We start from the raw sequence: 13,095 nt of genomic DNA, 5'->3' as shown, positions 1-13,095 counted from the left end.
GGGGGGAGAAAGAAAGGAGACAAAACAAGAGTGTGTTGAGAGTTGGATGTGTGTTTATATATGCAAATGAGTTTTAGTGTATACATGTACAATTGTGTAGCTGCTAACATGTTCACATAACAGAGAAGACAATATTAACATTTATGCAGTTTCTTTGTTTTACAGAAGCTGACATTACAGCCCAAAACATGTCAAGAAAATAAACCAATAATACAAAGAGTCACAGGGCATTTAGACTCTTCCATAAGACTAACGGCCATTTCTTCTTCTTACCAGTTGACCAAAAAAAATATTTAAAAAATAAAAAAATAAATTAATAAATAAAAAATCCAAATAACAATAGCGTTGCAATCAGCTTCTCTTGAAATCCATACTTCCTTGCCCAAAGTCCAAAAACTCAAGGTATTGATCATAATAAAGAAAAAAACCCTAAACCATATAGAAATAAAAATGTAGAAAAAGCCATCAAGCATGATAAAATTGAAATATCTAAACAGCTCAAGAAAAGAAACTAACTGCCATGACCAGATGAACAAAACAGCTTATAAATATTCTCAAACAACTTATCCTGCCACTTCACATGCATAAAAGCTGAAGCAAATACAAAGTATAAAGTAAACTGAAACTGACGATGGTGATGATAGTGACGACGATGAAGATGACAGTGGTAGAGATGATACATATAATCATGACCATGTTCGTGACATGGAGGGGGGTCAGGGGGAGGGGGTGGATGCCATTTTTGTCAAACAAATGGAGAAACTTCTTTGTTGACAATGGAACAGATGAAATAGGGCAGTATAAACTACTGAGCAAGGAGAACTAATACTAATTTGTTTTTTTTAGGTTTTTTTTTTTAAGCCTTAGCGCGAGACCCTCAATTGCTGTTTCCTTCTCCTTTTACAACATTTTCCTGAAGTTTTCTGGGTTTTTGCATATTCCACTATCTCTTACAATTAAAGTTTCATTTCTGATCTATCTCTGACAAATTGTTCATTATATCCGTGAATTTATCTGTAACAATTCATTCGTTCCATTCATAAATTTAAAAAAATCCTTCACTCCATTTACAAATTAACCTCTCAAAATAAATTAATTCCAACTATGAATTATCTTGATCATTTCATTAGTACCATTAATGAATTTTTAACTCTTAGTAATTCATTATTATTTTTTTTTTAGCAATCTTGAAGAATTTCTGACTGTACATGGTGCACAAGGACACAGAAGACTGCTACAACTCTGGTAAGGTTAGGGATTAATAATCGTCAGCAGGAACGACGCAAACTGCAGTAGCTAATTTGCATGCACTGTCTACTAGCCAACATTCAGACTAGCTAAAGGCAGATATCACATTCATCTTTCAAATATCTTGCAGCTATAAATTATTTATCAAGAGACTGGTACTGAATACGGTCTCGGTCAACTTACAAAATTGTGTTCTCTTTACCATAGAATTATATTATTACCTCAACACAAAAAATAAAATAAAATAAATAAAAAAGGAGAAATGTAATTTGCAACCTCTCATGAATGGGAAACCAGATGAAGAGGAAAAAAACCCAGACAAAAATGTCAAAACATACTAGGAATGTAATTCAAACGTCTCAGATGATCCAAAACTTTTGTCCACAGAGCAAACCAGACTGCAGCACCCACAAGCCATCATTCACTCATTCCCCCTGACACAAGCAGCACATGCATTCACACTCGGAGGCAAACAAGACACAGAGACCATCACTCTCCTTACAAATAAAAAACATTGTGTGTGTGTGTATGAATGTGTGTGTGTGTGTGGGTGACCTCTGGGTAATTAACGTATTAGCTTGATATGAACACTGGGATGGGCAAGGGAAGTGACTTGTCAACATACTAGACAATACTTATAAATATAACAAACATTTAAATTTAAAAAAAATTAAAAATAAAAATTGTTGAACAGTTTTTAACTGATAAAATTACTAACTTCTTTCGAGTGAAAAAAGAAGAAGTGACATTTGATTTAATTTTAAAAAATTGAACACCTTTTATCATATAAGTATAAGTCTAACAGTATAAACAAAAAATCCCCCTCGACTTCAATGCATTATTACACAGCGGCTTGAGCCATACACCAATGGATTGAATATCAGCAGTGTCCTTCAAATTAAAACAAAAATGAGCTTGACTGCAAAACTTGTAACCCAAGAGGGCTTAAACTCTGGCAGAGTCATCAAAGAAAGGGGGAAGAGAAGCACAATGACATGATAAAGGTCATTAGAGCTGTGAAAAACAAGATAGACATAAAGAAACAATAGAAAGAAAAGAATCAAGACCTACCAGTGGCGCCCTCAAACAACCAGTTTGATCATCATGTTCCCTTCCCAAAGGAAAACCCCCCCAAATGAGACCAGAACACGAGAGGGTAAGAGTCAAACAATGCTGCACTTCCAGTAAATTGCTTGGTTTTTTTGGCCAAACACAACGTGTAAAGCAGTTTCTCCAACTCAAAGCAAAATTTGTCGAAAGAAGATACAGTTTGAGATGGTAGTCTTAAAACTGACAAGAGCATAAGCTCTTGATTTCTGGACCAGGCAAGCGCAAAGCTTTATCAGCAATATGAAGCAAAAATTAAGGCTCGCGTGTCTTTTATTAAACGGATGCATGCGTAAGCTTGATCCTGTTTGATTAAGACCATAATAATGTTGGATCTTTTAGTACATTAATCAGTTAATAATCCCGTCCTTCTTTCACAGACACTTCTTTATAAAGCAAACATGGATATGAGAAATGACATTGAGGTAACAAATTTGTTTATAAGCATTTGTCTTTGTTTTCATAAACTGATCAATTATCTTTTTGACATTTGAAATGCACAATAACAGAAACCTAAAAAAAGGTTATTATAAAATAGAGATATAATAAATTATCTTCCCATGCAGAATTCAGAAGGAAAAAAAATTGTATATCTCTTTTACAAGTTTAGTACCACAAGTTCCACTCCCAAAATCCAGTTATAATGTCAAATATGGGTAAAGCCATATTCATCATTTCCTGCACGATGCTGAAGATGCGGGGTCAATTTGAGGGAGGGGGAAACAACTGATCTCAACAAATCTCTGATGATGTCACCTACGAGGTTGGAATGCTGCGTGTCGGGAATACACTTCCAAATGATTGCTGCGTACACCACCGGCTGTGGGAGATGGGGGGCACACCATGAACCAGGGAGATGTATAGACGTGGAGAGGTTGTGTGTTTATTGTATTACAACACACATAAACAAACTGTAAATACATCCATGCTCACATCTTCCCTCTCTTTCTCTCATACACACATACACATGTAGACACAAACATGCACACACACACACACATACCATTACATGCAAACACACTCACTGGTTCACACACACACTCACAAAAACTAGGAAATACAAACAAGCACGCACAAGCACGCCTGCACGCACACACGCAAAATGTGAGTTTGAGTTCAAGAGAAGCATACAATCACAAACATCACCTGACTCAGAAATTTCAAGACAATACTAAAGAAGTAGGATCAGTCACTGACAGCCTCCAATCACCCACACACATACACAAAGAAAGAGATTCAAATTGAACATTTAAAGCAGGTCAAGGTACATAATTTGAAGACAAACAAGTACTTCCTCACCACTCTGACATAGACTGAAACTACAGCCACGTAAATACAAGTATAACAATGAAGGAAGGAATGAGAAAGGAAGAAGGGTGAAAAATCTGAGTTAGGAAATCACTTGGTTACTCATGCATTTTGAGTTTTATGACCTTAGACGTAAAAAATTTTTTTAAAAAATAAAGAAAGAACCCCCCCCCCCCCCTAAACCTATAAAATACCCAAACATAAAGCTATTTCTTGTTACTTTCACACATTCATTGATGTTCTGTTTTAAACTCAATCATTTCTCCTGAGACTTTCTTCAAAGGATTTACTAATTACGACTACACCATTCATATTGCTAGGAATAAAACATGTCCAAAGGCTGACAATAAAGAGGAAAACTATTTGGGCAAAAGAAACAAGGGATTTAAAAAAACCTTGCGAGCATGGAAATGGGTGGGGGGCGGCGCACAAGACCAAAAACTGCTGCAGCCGAGAAGACGTGAAAAAAAGTGCACAATACAAGATGACATCGACCGTCATAGACAGACAGGCTAGCACATCAAGGAGGTTTGTGTCGCTGTTGAGGAGACACGAACTCACCACCTTTCAGTTTGCTCCAAACGCCTCCATGAAGGGAGCAGAGGTGGTGGGAGGGGCGGGGCCAAACGCAAGTCAACATTTCGACAAGGAAGAGCGGTGTGTGCACTTTTTACAAACTGAGAGGAATGGTGTACTTTGTATGGGTGGGGGAGACCAGCACTTAAATGGATACCAGAAACAAAACATTTAAAAAAATGTCAGTTCCATCCCAGATTTGAGGTCTTTCAACACTTAAGTGAACATCAGAAACAAAGATAAAATTTTAGTTCCATTTCAGATGCTGTTCAAGAGCGAATTTACATTTTTTTTCTGAATCTTTAACCTTCATCTTGAACAAGTATGATTACTGCTAGAGAACACAAATCAGATCGCAAAGGGAATACAGATAACTGTGAGTCATCAAATAAATTACAATTTATTATTATCTTTGCACATTAAAATTTTCTACGAAGTTTAGAGAGAAGCAAAAATACTGCAACTAACAGAAGCAAGTATGAGAAGTGAAATGCTCTTTAAAGAAATGAAAAGCTTCTTAGAGAAATGAAAAGCTCCCTGGACCAGAAAGTAAAAACTAGTGTGGGTCTTTTAGCAAATTCTGATGAAAGTGAACTCTTTTCATACCAAAAAAAATAACAAACTTACGTTCTTTTATGAACATGTGGAAGAGGAGAGAAAAGGGATTTTAAAAAAAGTTATGGTAGCCAAATAGAAAGTTTAAAGTAAAACACATAGCAGCCACGAAGTGATGATCATGTGAAGTGATCATGTAATGGTGACCACATATATCAAAGTGCAGACTGGTGAACAAGTGTGTATGTTGAGTGAGAATTTTACAGTACTATTGAGATGACCTGAGTGTAAAAAACAAGAAGAATACTCAGAACATAGACTCAGCACAAAACACGGACAAACCACATCTTCCGAAAACCAGACATTTTTTCACAATACATCAAAACCACAGCAAAGAAAATAAAGAAACACCAAAAACACCAGAAAATAATGAAAGAGAGATGAAAAAGTTCATTACAGAATTAGACAAAAGTTCAACAAAACGGTTTGCTCTTTTAAGTGGAAAGCACACAAATGCACACACAAGTTCTGTTCTTTGGGTGAAAATAACAAAAACGAACAAAAGTTTTATCCTTTGGGTGAAAATCCCAAAAACACACACAAGTTCTGTTTTTCAAGTAGAAACCACAAAATCACACACAAGTTCTTTTCTTGGAGTGGAAATCACAAAAACACACACAAGTTCTGTTTTTTGAGTGGAAATCACAAAAAACACACAAGTTCTGTTCTTGGAGTGGAAATCACAAAAACACACACAAGTTCTGTTCTTTGAGTGGAAATCACAAAAACACACACAATTCATAGTCATGTTTGTCCTTTGAGTAAAGACCACAAACATGCACACTTAATCGAGCACTGTGTGAAAGCTGTTGATATCATTGCTCAATATTTCTGCAGCTACAATAATACAACATAATATTTGTATAGTGCGTATCCCGATCAACAGCAAGCTCTATGTCCTTTACAATTTATATTATTACCCCAGCAGACTCTAGAACCCTCCGAGACATTCTTGGCTTTCCGGAAAGCATACAGTGTAAACTGCCGATTCATCGCTAAAACAGTAACAGTACAGAGGCAGTGGTCAACACAGTTGTTATCAATGAGGATAAAGGAGAAAGAGAAACAAAGAACAACACAAAGTCGCTGCAAGGAGAGCCGAGTAACTTGGCGTGACCCTGTCAAAGTCGTACAAGAACACTGGGATTACTCATTTTCCGGTAAAGGTGAACTTGAGGTATTCCTTTTTGAAATAAGTTAAAGGTGTGTCTTTCACACATATCGTCACGATAACCCCAAGTTGGCTTCACAGAGAGTGGAGCCACAGGATCATCATTATCAATAATTTATTTATAGAGGCACCTGCCCTAGGAGACACAGGATGTGTATAGTAGAACAAGTAAGTTCCAAATGCAGACCCCCCCAGAAGATATTTGCTCATCTTTCTAGCCACATTAACAATATGAGGGACAGCAAAGATATTTAAAAAATCAAAATAATTTTACGAAAATGGGAAGCATCAAAATACCAATGATAAAGAGAAGAATTTTATATACACATATGATAGATTCTACATTCTCATGGCTTAACTGCGACACAAAGTGTACAGAACATTTTTTAGAAATCTCAAATCCTTTCAACCAAAACCAAGTCCTCTTGAAGGTGAGAGCTCTACACCAGAAATAAAACCTGACAGGCCTCAACTTTTGGCAGTGGCAATCATACTACTCTCTTACGGAATCATCAATCCAATTCATAGGAAAATAACAGTCGGGAGATATAATGACCAACACTCAAGTACTTTTTACAGAAAAATTAATAACACTAAACTATGAAGAAACAATTTCGTACTAAAAGAACCTTTTCAAAGATCAGAGCTACAAAATAAAAGGGTAAAGAAAATTATAAATGTTGGAGCAGTCAGTATTCCTTACAACAAAAACTGAAAAGAGCAAAATGTCTGGGAGACAGCTACTGCTGTGGTATATAGTTCAAGTTCCTCTGCCAACCCATTAAGAAAGGAGTCTGAACCTCCATACACAACATCCCTATCAAAGAGATGGAAGCCACAGGCTAACAAAGACACAAACTGTTACTGTTACTTTTGTAGGAAAAACCTCTGAGCAAGCTACACACCACATGACAGGGATCAAAGTGTCAGTATAGTATAGCCATCCCAAAAGATATTTTTTTCCCCAAACCCCAGTGCATCTTACTAGAAAAAGGTAAAAGAACCTTGGTGGTCTCAAAATTAACAAACGGTTTTCTCAACCTGACTGATTGTAATAGGCACTTTTTTGCTGTACCTTTCATTCAGAAGGTCATTTATACCCAAGAACCTTGCCCTAGAACTTTCAACTGTTTTATTTGCCCTGATTGAACGATGTGGTATTTGAACACATCACATTCATTAGACTACCTATGACCTTATAGTCCCAATGACCATGACATTTCAAAAATCAAGAATCATTCTAAACTTTAGTAAAGGCTTTTTTTGTGAGACAAGGCTACTCTTTAAGCCTTCAAAATCGTTTTGTTAAGCTTAAGTTAAAAACTCGACTGTGGGCAAATACATTTATTTAAAATATATAGTAAACATAATTAATTTCACGTAACTTATACAAACAGTCCCACAGGCAAATATATTTATAGAAAAAAATAATTAAAAACAATTAGTCACTTTTGACTTTTACAGATCGTTTCAAAGGAAAATACATTTAAATACCGCATAATGAAAAAAAAATAGTTCCATATAGCCCATACATAACTACTACTTGTGGTTCAGCCTAGCACGCACAGCTCAGTGGCAAGCCACACACCCAGACACACCCTACACACAGCACTCTCGTGTCATAACGAAAATTCTTACACCGTCTCCGGCGCGGAGAATGCTCCATCTCTACCAGTTCCACAGCCGTGTCTATGTAAAAGAACACACACTCACATATTGAGTCTATTCCAAATATCTGAACATTAAGCGGAGAGTAAAGAAAGAAAGAAATATTAAAGAGACATTTTCCTGGGTCAACCAAATGAGAAAAAAAAAATCAGATGTGAATAGTAGAAACACGGAAAATATAACTTTTTGACATGTCTTATGAGTAAACTGAGATTCAAGAGAGAAATATTAAAGAGACCTGTTTCAGGGTAAACCAAACAGAGGTAAACTCAAATCGGAATAGCAGACACTGGCAAAATAAAAACAATCAAGAGTTAGGCATTATAGAGAATTTTTCATGGGGAAACCAGGTAAAGGAAACTCAAATGTGAATAGCAAAAACTGGCAAAAAACAACAACTATTGAGTTATGTGGGAGCACAGTGTCACAACTGAGGTGATTATTGTACAACTCTGAAAAAAGCAAATCAGGTGTTGAGTAAATAAGTGAACATCTACCTTCATACAACACTTGTATGGGGGTGTGGTCACAAAGACCATTATCCTCAGATAGCTAAAACTACACTGAGATCCAAAAAAAAAAAATGAAACCTTGATCACCACTCTCAAAAGTCTAAAATGATACATTGATCATTGCTTTCAAAAGTCTAAAAAGACAGCTGGACTACATCTCTCAAAACCTCTCCAAAGTTGAAAACGGTTCCTTGATCACTACTCTCCAAAGTCTAAAACGAGACCTTAATCACTACTTTTGAAGGTCTAAAATGACACCAGGTCCTTCATCACTACTCTTCAAAGTCTAAAATGACATCTTGATCACTGCTCTTCAGTCTTAACTACCTATAAAATTTCAGAGCAAGTTGTCCAAATAAAAAGAAGAAATATATGATTATTGCTTAAAAGCAAAAGACAGCAACAAAAACACAATATCGAGAGAGAAACAAAAACAAACAAATTTCCACAAAAAACAAAACATTTGGCATGAGGAGACACCGTTCTCACCAAAGAATGGGGGCAAAATCCTCAGATATTAAATTCTACTGTGAAACCCTATCATAACGCTACCGTTGGACTTGATATTACCTTATTGAGAGAAAAAAACAAGATCTCCCTCCATTCTAGTAAAAACAAATTTAGTGCTCAAAGTCTACAAAATTGACTTCAGTGTTACCAAACTCCACAAATATATCACTGCTGTTCGCAATGAAACAAAAATGATTATTTGGAAGTTGTTTTTTTTATAAAAATTATATAACTGCCAACAGTGAGTACGGAACCCTTGCATAATCATCGTATAGCTCCCACGTTTACCTTGAATCAAGGGACAGAGCCTTGCATTAATTTCAGGTTCTGCTGAAAGCAGGCATGTTATGAGAGGGTTTCACTGTATTCGATAAAGCATTCACCTCGAGCTGGGCACAGACGTGCCAGATCCCATTGTTTGAGAGGATCCTCACCTATTGCATTGACATTTGCGTACGTCTGCTGTGAGTCTTTCTGGTTCGAGCCCCGTCGAACCCCACCGGGCTTGTCCACTGCCGACGGAGACACGCCCCCAGCTAACGCCCTCGGTGATAGGTTGCTTTTGGCAGAGTTCAGGGATTCCGTGCTACTGCTAGTACTGTTATGTACCTCAAATCCTGAGGAAAGAAACATGCCGCCTTTGTATGAGACTGTGAGAGTTTGTTGGTTTGAGTAAAGAGCAGCTCATTAGCACAGATATGGTTATTCAATGCTGGAAAAGAAAAAGACACTTGACAAAATCAGCTTGACTAAAGAGAAGCACAGTATTCACTATAGAGTCAATTCACTATAGGAAGGACTTTGTGATAAAGTGTGTTATGTACTGAAAGTGAAAAACCTAACACAAGCAGATAATTTAATATATGAGTTGTACGCTGTTAAACAAAATGGAATCAAACCAGAAGAAAAATCATTGGTTACATCATGTCTTGTGATCAAACATTTGAAAGCAATAAAGACAAGAAATCTACACCTTTCAGTGCAAAGGAATGAATGCAGAAGTTCACATACAGGAGGTAAGCCATTTAGTGACAAAACCCTTCACATACGTTAGTTTTGAGTATCTCAGTCTTTCTGCTGGGGCACACAGAGTCCCTCTCAACCTGGTTTGACCCCAACAGGTAAAGAGAGTCCAAGCAAGCCAACCGCCTAAATCACTAAACTGTATCAATGGGGGTGCAAAAACACAAGAGTTAAAATTTATAATTTAACTACAAACCTCCGGTATTCGCATTGTAGATCTGCACTGGTCTAATTTTAGCCCTTGCAGCCGCAGCATTCGGGTGTACAGGTGCCTGGTTTGCATAGATTCTCGAAGTTTGAGCCATTGATGGGTTAGGTGACCTGCCAAGGGCAGCGGCCGAGCTGACTGGTCGGCTCTGAGGTTCGCTGTGGTTCGTCGAGCCCTGAGAAGGGGTGTTCCTCTGTGTGGTTTGGTTGTTGCGTGGAAGAACTCTGGACTCGCTCAGGTCTGCTCCGTCTGGAGGGGTTTTAAAGATCTGCCGAACAAATTTGCTTTGATTAAAGAGAAGCACAGGGACACAATAACAGCCATTCTGAGGTAGGAGAAAGCAAAAATGACAAACAGAAAGAACAAATAGAAAGAAAAGAAGTAGGACCGGACCTACAAGAGGCGCCTTCATACCACTTGCATTGCACAACGATTATGCATAAGCCGTGACAATCCTGCGATAAAGTTAGAATAATATTGACATTGAGGAAAGAATGAAAGCCATGGGTTTAGCAGTATGTTTCTTTTTATTTTTTTGGCAAAGAGAACACCATCGACACAACAATGGATATCTAGCGTAGGAAAAAAACAATTATAAACAGATGCACCAGAGGGAAAGATAAGAAGTAGGACCCACCGGTGATGCCTTTCAAGAAACCAGCTCTGAACTATACACAGACCTGCTCTAAACTATACAAAAACCTGACCATAGTTATTGATGAGGATCTATGCACCCACCTGATCATAATTATTGATGAGAATCTCGACCACAATGTTGTAGAACTTGATGTCCATGATGGCTGCCATCGATTCCTCCTCCGGCCTCATTAGTGATGGTCCGAAGCACACTCCAAGGTTGGCAACTGTCATTTTGTTCTGCTCACTGACATCCGCCACCCTATTGCCACCGACAGAACACAAGGATCAATATGATATGCAAACATCTTTACTGTCGCTTTTTGAAGTTGAATTAAATGTGAAAATTTCAGAACCCGTCGCCTTCAGAAAACTGCTTCAAGACTTTGATGTCAAGAAAAACAGTTCTGGGGAAACAGGCTGCTTGATGTAGAGGGATTTGCGAATTGAAACACAAAATGGGTTTTAAAAAAGAAAGAAAATGAACTTTTTTTTGCCAAAACCCCATTTTTACTAATAATCTTATCAGTTTCATAACTGACATTATCATCTCAAACTTTCAACAAAAAGAGACGAGTTCTATCATTATTACAATCAAGAAAAGCCATCCCTCTCAAAGAATCTAAGTTACTTCCACAGAAATTATAGTCATATCATGTCCTGTTGAATAATCAAAATTGTCCAAGATGACCAAACATTGTCAGGGAGAAAAGTGTTTGTCTTAGACAGGTGGACAGTCTGAGAAGGTGTCATTATAGAACAGAATAAATGAAAAGAGGGAAGGGGGAAGTGGTCGTTCGTACAGGCGATTGTCTCGGACAGGTGACCATTAGAGCAGGTTTAATAGTACCATATTATCTTTGGTCAATGAATGCCGAGTCATTCCCAGATCATTACTAGAAAGTCTAACTCACCTCCTGAGATGTCCAATCAAAATGTCCAGCATCTCAAAGTTGGACTCTGGTAGCTGATGTACGTACTTGTGCACATCCAAAATCCTCAGTGTTTTACTGTCTTGCTCTGTGGGGGGCGGGCGGGGTAGGGGTTACAGTATATTAAACTCTGTGTGTAGGCGTCTGTGGGAGTGTGTGGGTATATCAGTGTGTGTGTGTGTGTGTGTGTGTGTGTGTGTGTGTGTTTGCAGGTGTGTGAGGGTTGGAAAGCTTTCCCTCATTCAGTCCCAATACCCTTCTTAAACATTTTAAAAGTTTACCACACTATAAATATTTAAAATATTTTATTAGCATAAAATAATCAAATACCATTACATTTTCATTCCTGATGAAAATGTTGCCATACACAAAAAGAACAAGATGTATGGATATGATGACATAGCAAAATGTGAGCAACACTTAATTTTCTAATTAAGGTCCAATTCTTGTGTGAAAACATCAACTCATATGTTATGGCAGCCAATTAGACTAATACTCATGTCTCAAAAGAAATATTTATGCATCACACAGAGCAAATAACTTCACCATATAGAGCCGAAAGCTTTAAAGGTCTACTTCTGCCCCTATTCTGAAAATACGTTAAAAACATGTTTCGTGAATGTCACAGCTATCTCCATGTTGGCCCCACAGAGAGTGGAGACTGGCTGTGAGTAGTCTGTCAAGTTAGTTCTGAATAGAAGGCTGAAGTAGATTTCAACCCTGAAAGTTTTCCTTAATTGGCAGGGCAAATACATCCGTATTCAATAATGCCACTTCCATTCCTCACTTGGCGGTGACCAAACAAAAGAGCCTTCTAAGGCTTACAAGGTTAACTTACTTGCAGCTTTGATGAAATTCTCATGAAGTTTGAACGTCATTAGAGGTTCTGGAAGATTCCTGGAAAAAGATGAATAAAAATAGCTAAATGACAATGAGTCACTTGTGCTTAAAAAGTCACTAATACTGTTACTCCAAGGAAGCAACTCCTCTTAGGACTCTAGCAAAGTCTCAAAATTTGTGGCCATTTAGCTGAGCCTGTTGGCCATAGGCATACATATTTTGGCGTATATACTATGATGAAGGGAATACTTATACAAAAAAAACTTGATTTTGATTGATTTCATGTGGGATTACTAAGGGCATCTGTGCCTGGTTTGGTACATTTCACTTAAACCGGAATTCCCAATCACAAAAACTGTGCTTGTTGATTTTTTCGTGTAAAGAAATGCACATTGACGCAATAACAGTTATTTCGTGTAGGCACAAAATATGGCATATAGACAGAAAAATGATCTACATTAATGTTAGAAACAACAGATGGAAAGGAAAGAAGTTGCACCCTCCAACTGACTTCCCCAACCAAACTATACAAAGGGAACACTGAAAGCTAACTGAGAATTACAAGAAATAACAACAAAACACAGCCATGTCTGCAGTCAGTGGCAGCGTTGTCATACCATACCTGAGGTAACTTTTCACAGCACTGGTGACTGTCTTGGTCTCCCACACTGAGGGGTCATCATAGTTCACTTTCTCAGATTTCTTGGGATCTGGGGGGAGGAGGAACATCAACCAAATCAT

The 13,095-nt window shown here is 37.6% G+C and overlaps 1 protein-coding gene across 14 annotated transcripts in view; it reads right to left on the bottom strand.

Annotated features, from left to right (window-relative positions):
• The window catches only part of LOC101856260 (rho GTPase-activating protein 26), a gene marked incomplete at its 5' end in the record, with an annotated part of 45,565 nt that overhangs the window by 8,592 nt on the left and 23,878 nt on the right, over positions 1-13,095 (bottom strand). For 4 of the 14 annotated variants that reach the window (XM_035969419.1, XM_035969429.1, XM_035969421.1 and 1 more), the window contains 8 exon segments: positions 3,116-3,175; positions 4,867-4,869; positions 9,099-9,332; positions 9,935-10,214; positions 10,685-10,844; positions 11,497-11,602; positions 12,353-12,411; positions 12,977-13,064. In XM_035969419.1, the coding sequence (XP_035825312.1) occupies positions 3,116-3,175; positions 4,867-4,869; positions 9,099-9,332; positions 9,935-10,214; positions 10,685-10,844; positions 11,497-11,602; positions 12,353-12,411; positions 12,977-13,064 (990 nt within the window). 14 annotated transcript variants of the gene reach the window in all.

This window comes from Aplysia californica, unplaced genomic scaffold, assembly GCF_000002075.1.
Source record: "Aplysia californica isolate F4 #8 unplaced genomic scaffold, AplCal3.0 scaffold00145, whole genome shotgun sequence".
NCBI lineage: Eukaryota > Metazoa > Mollusca > Gastropoda > Aplysiida > Aplysiidae > Aplysia > Aplysia californica.
The sequence above is the reverse complement of the archived record's forward strand: the minus strand, read 5'-3'. Positions and strand labels throughout refer to the sequence as shown.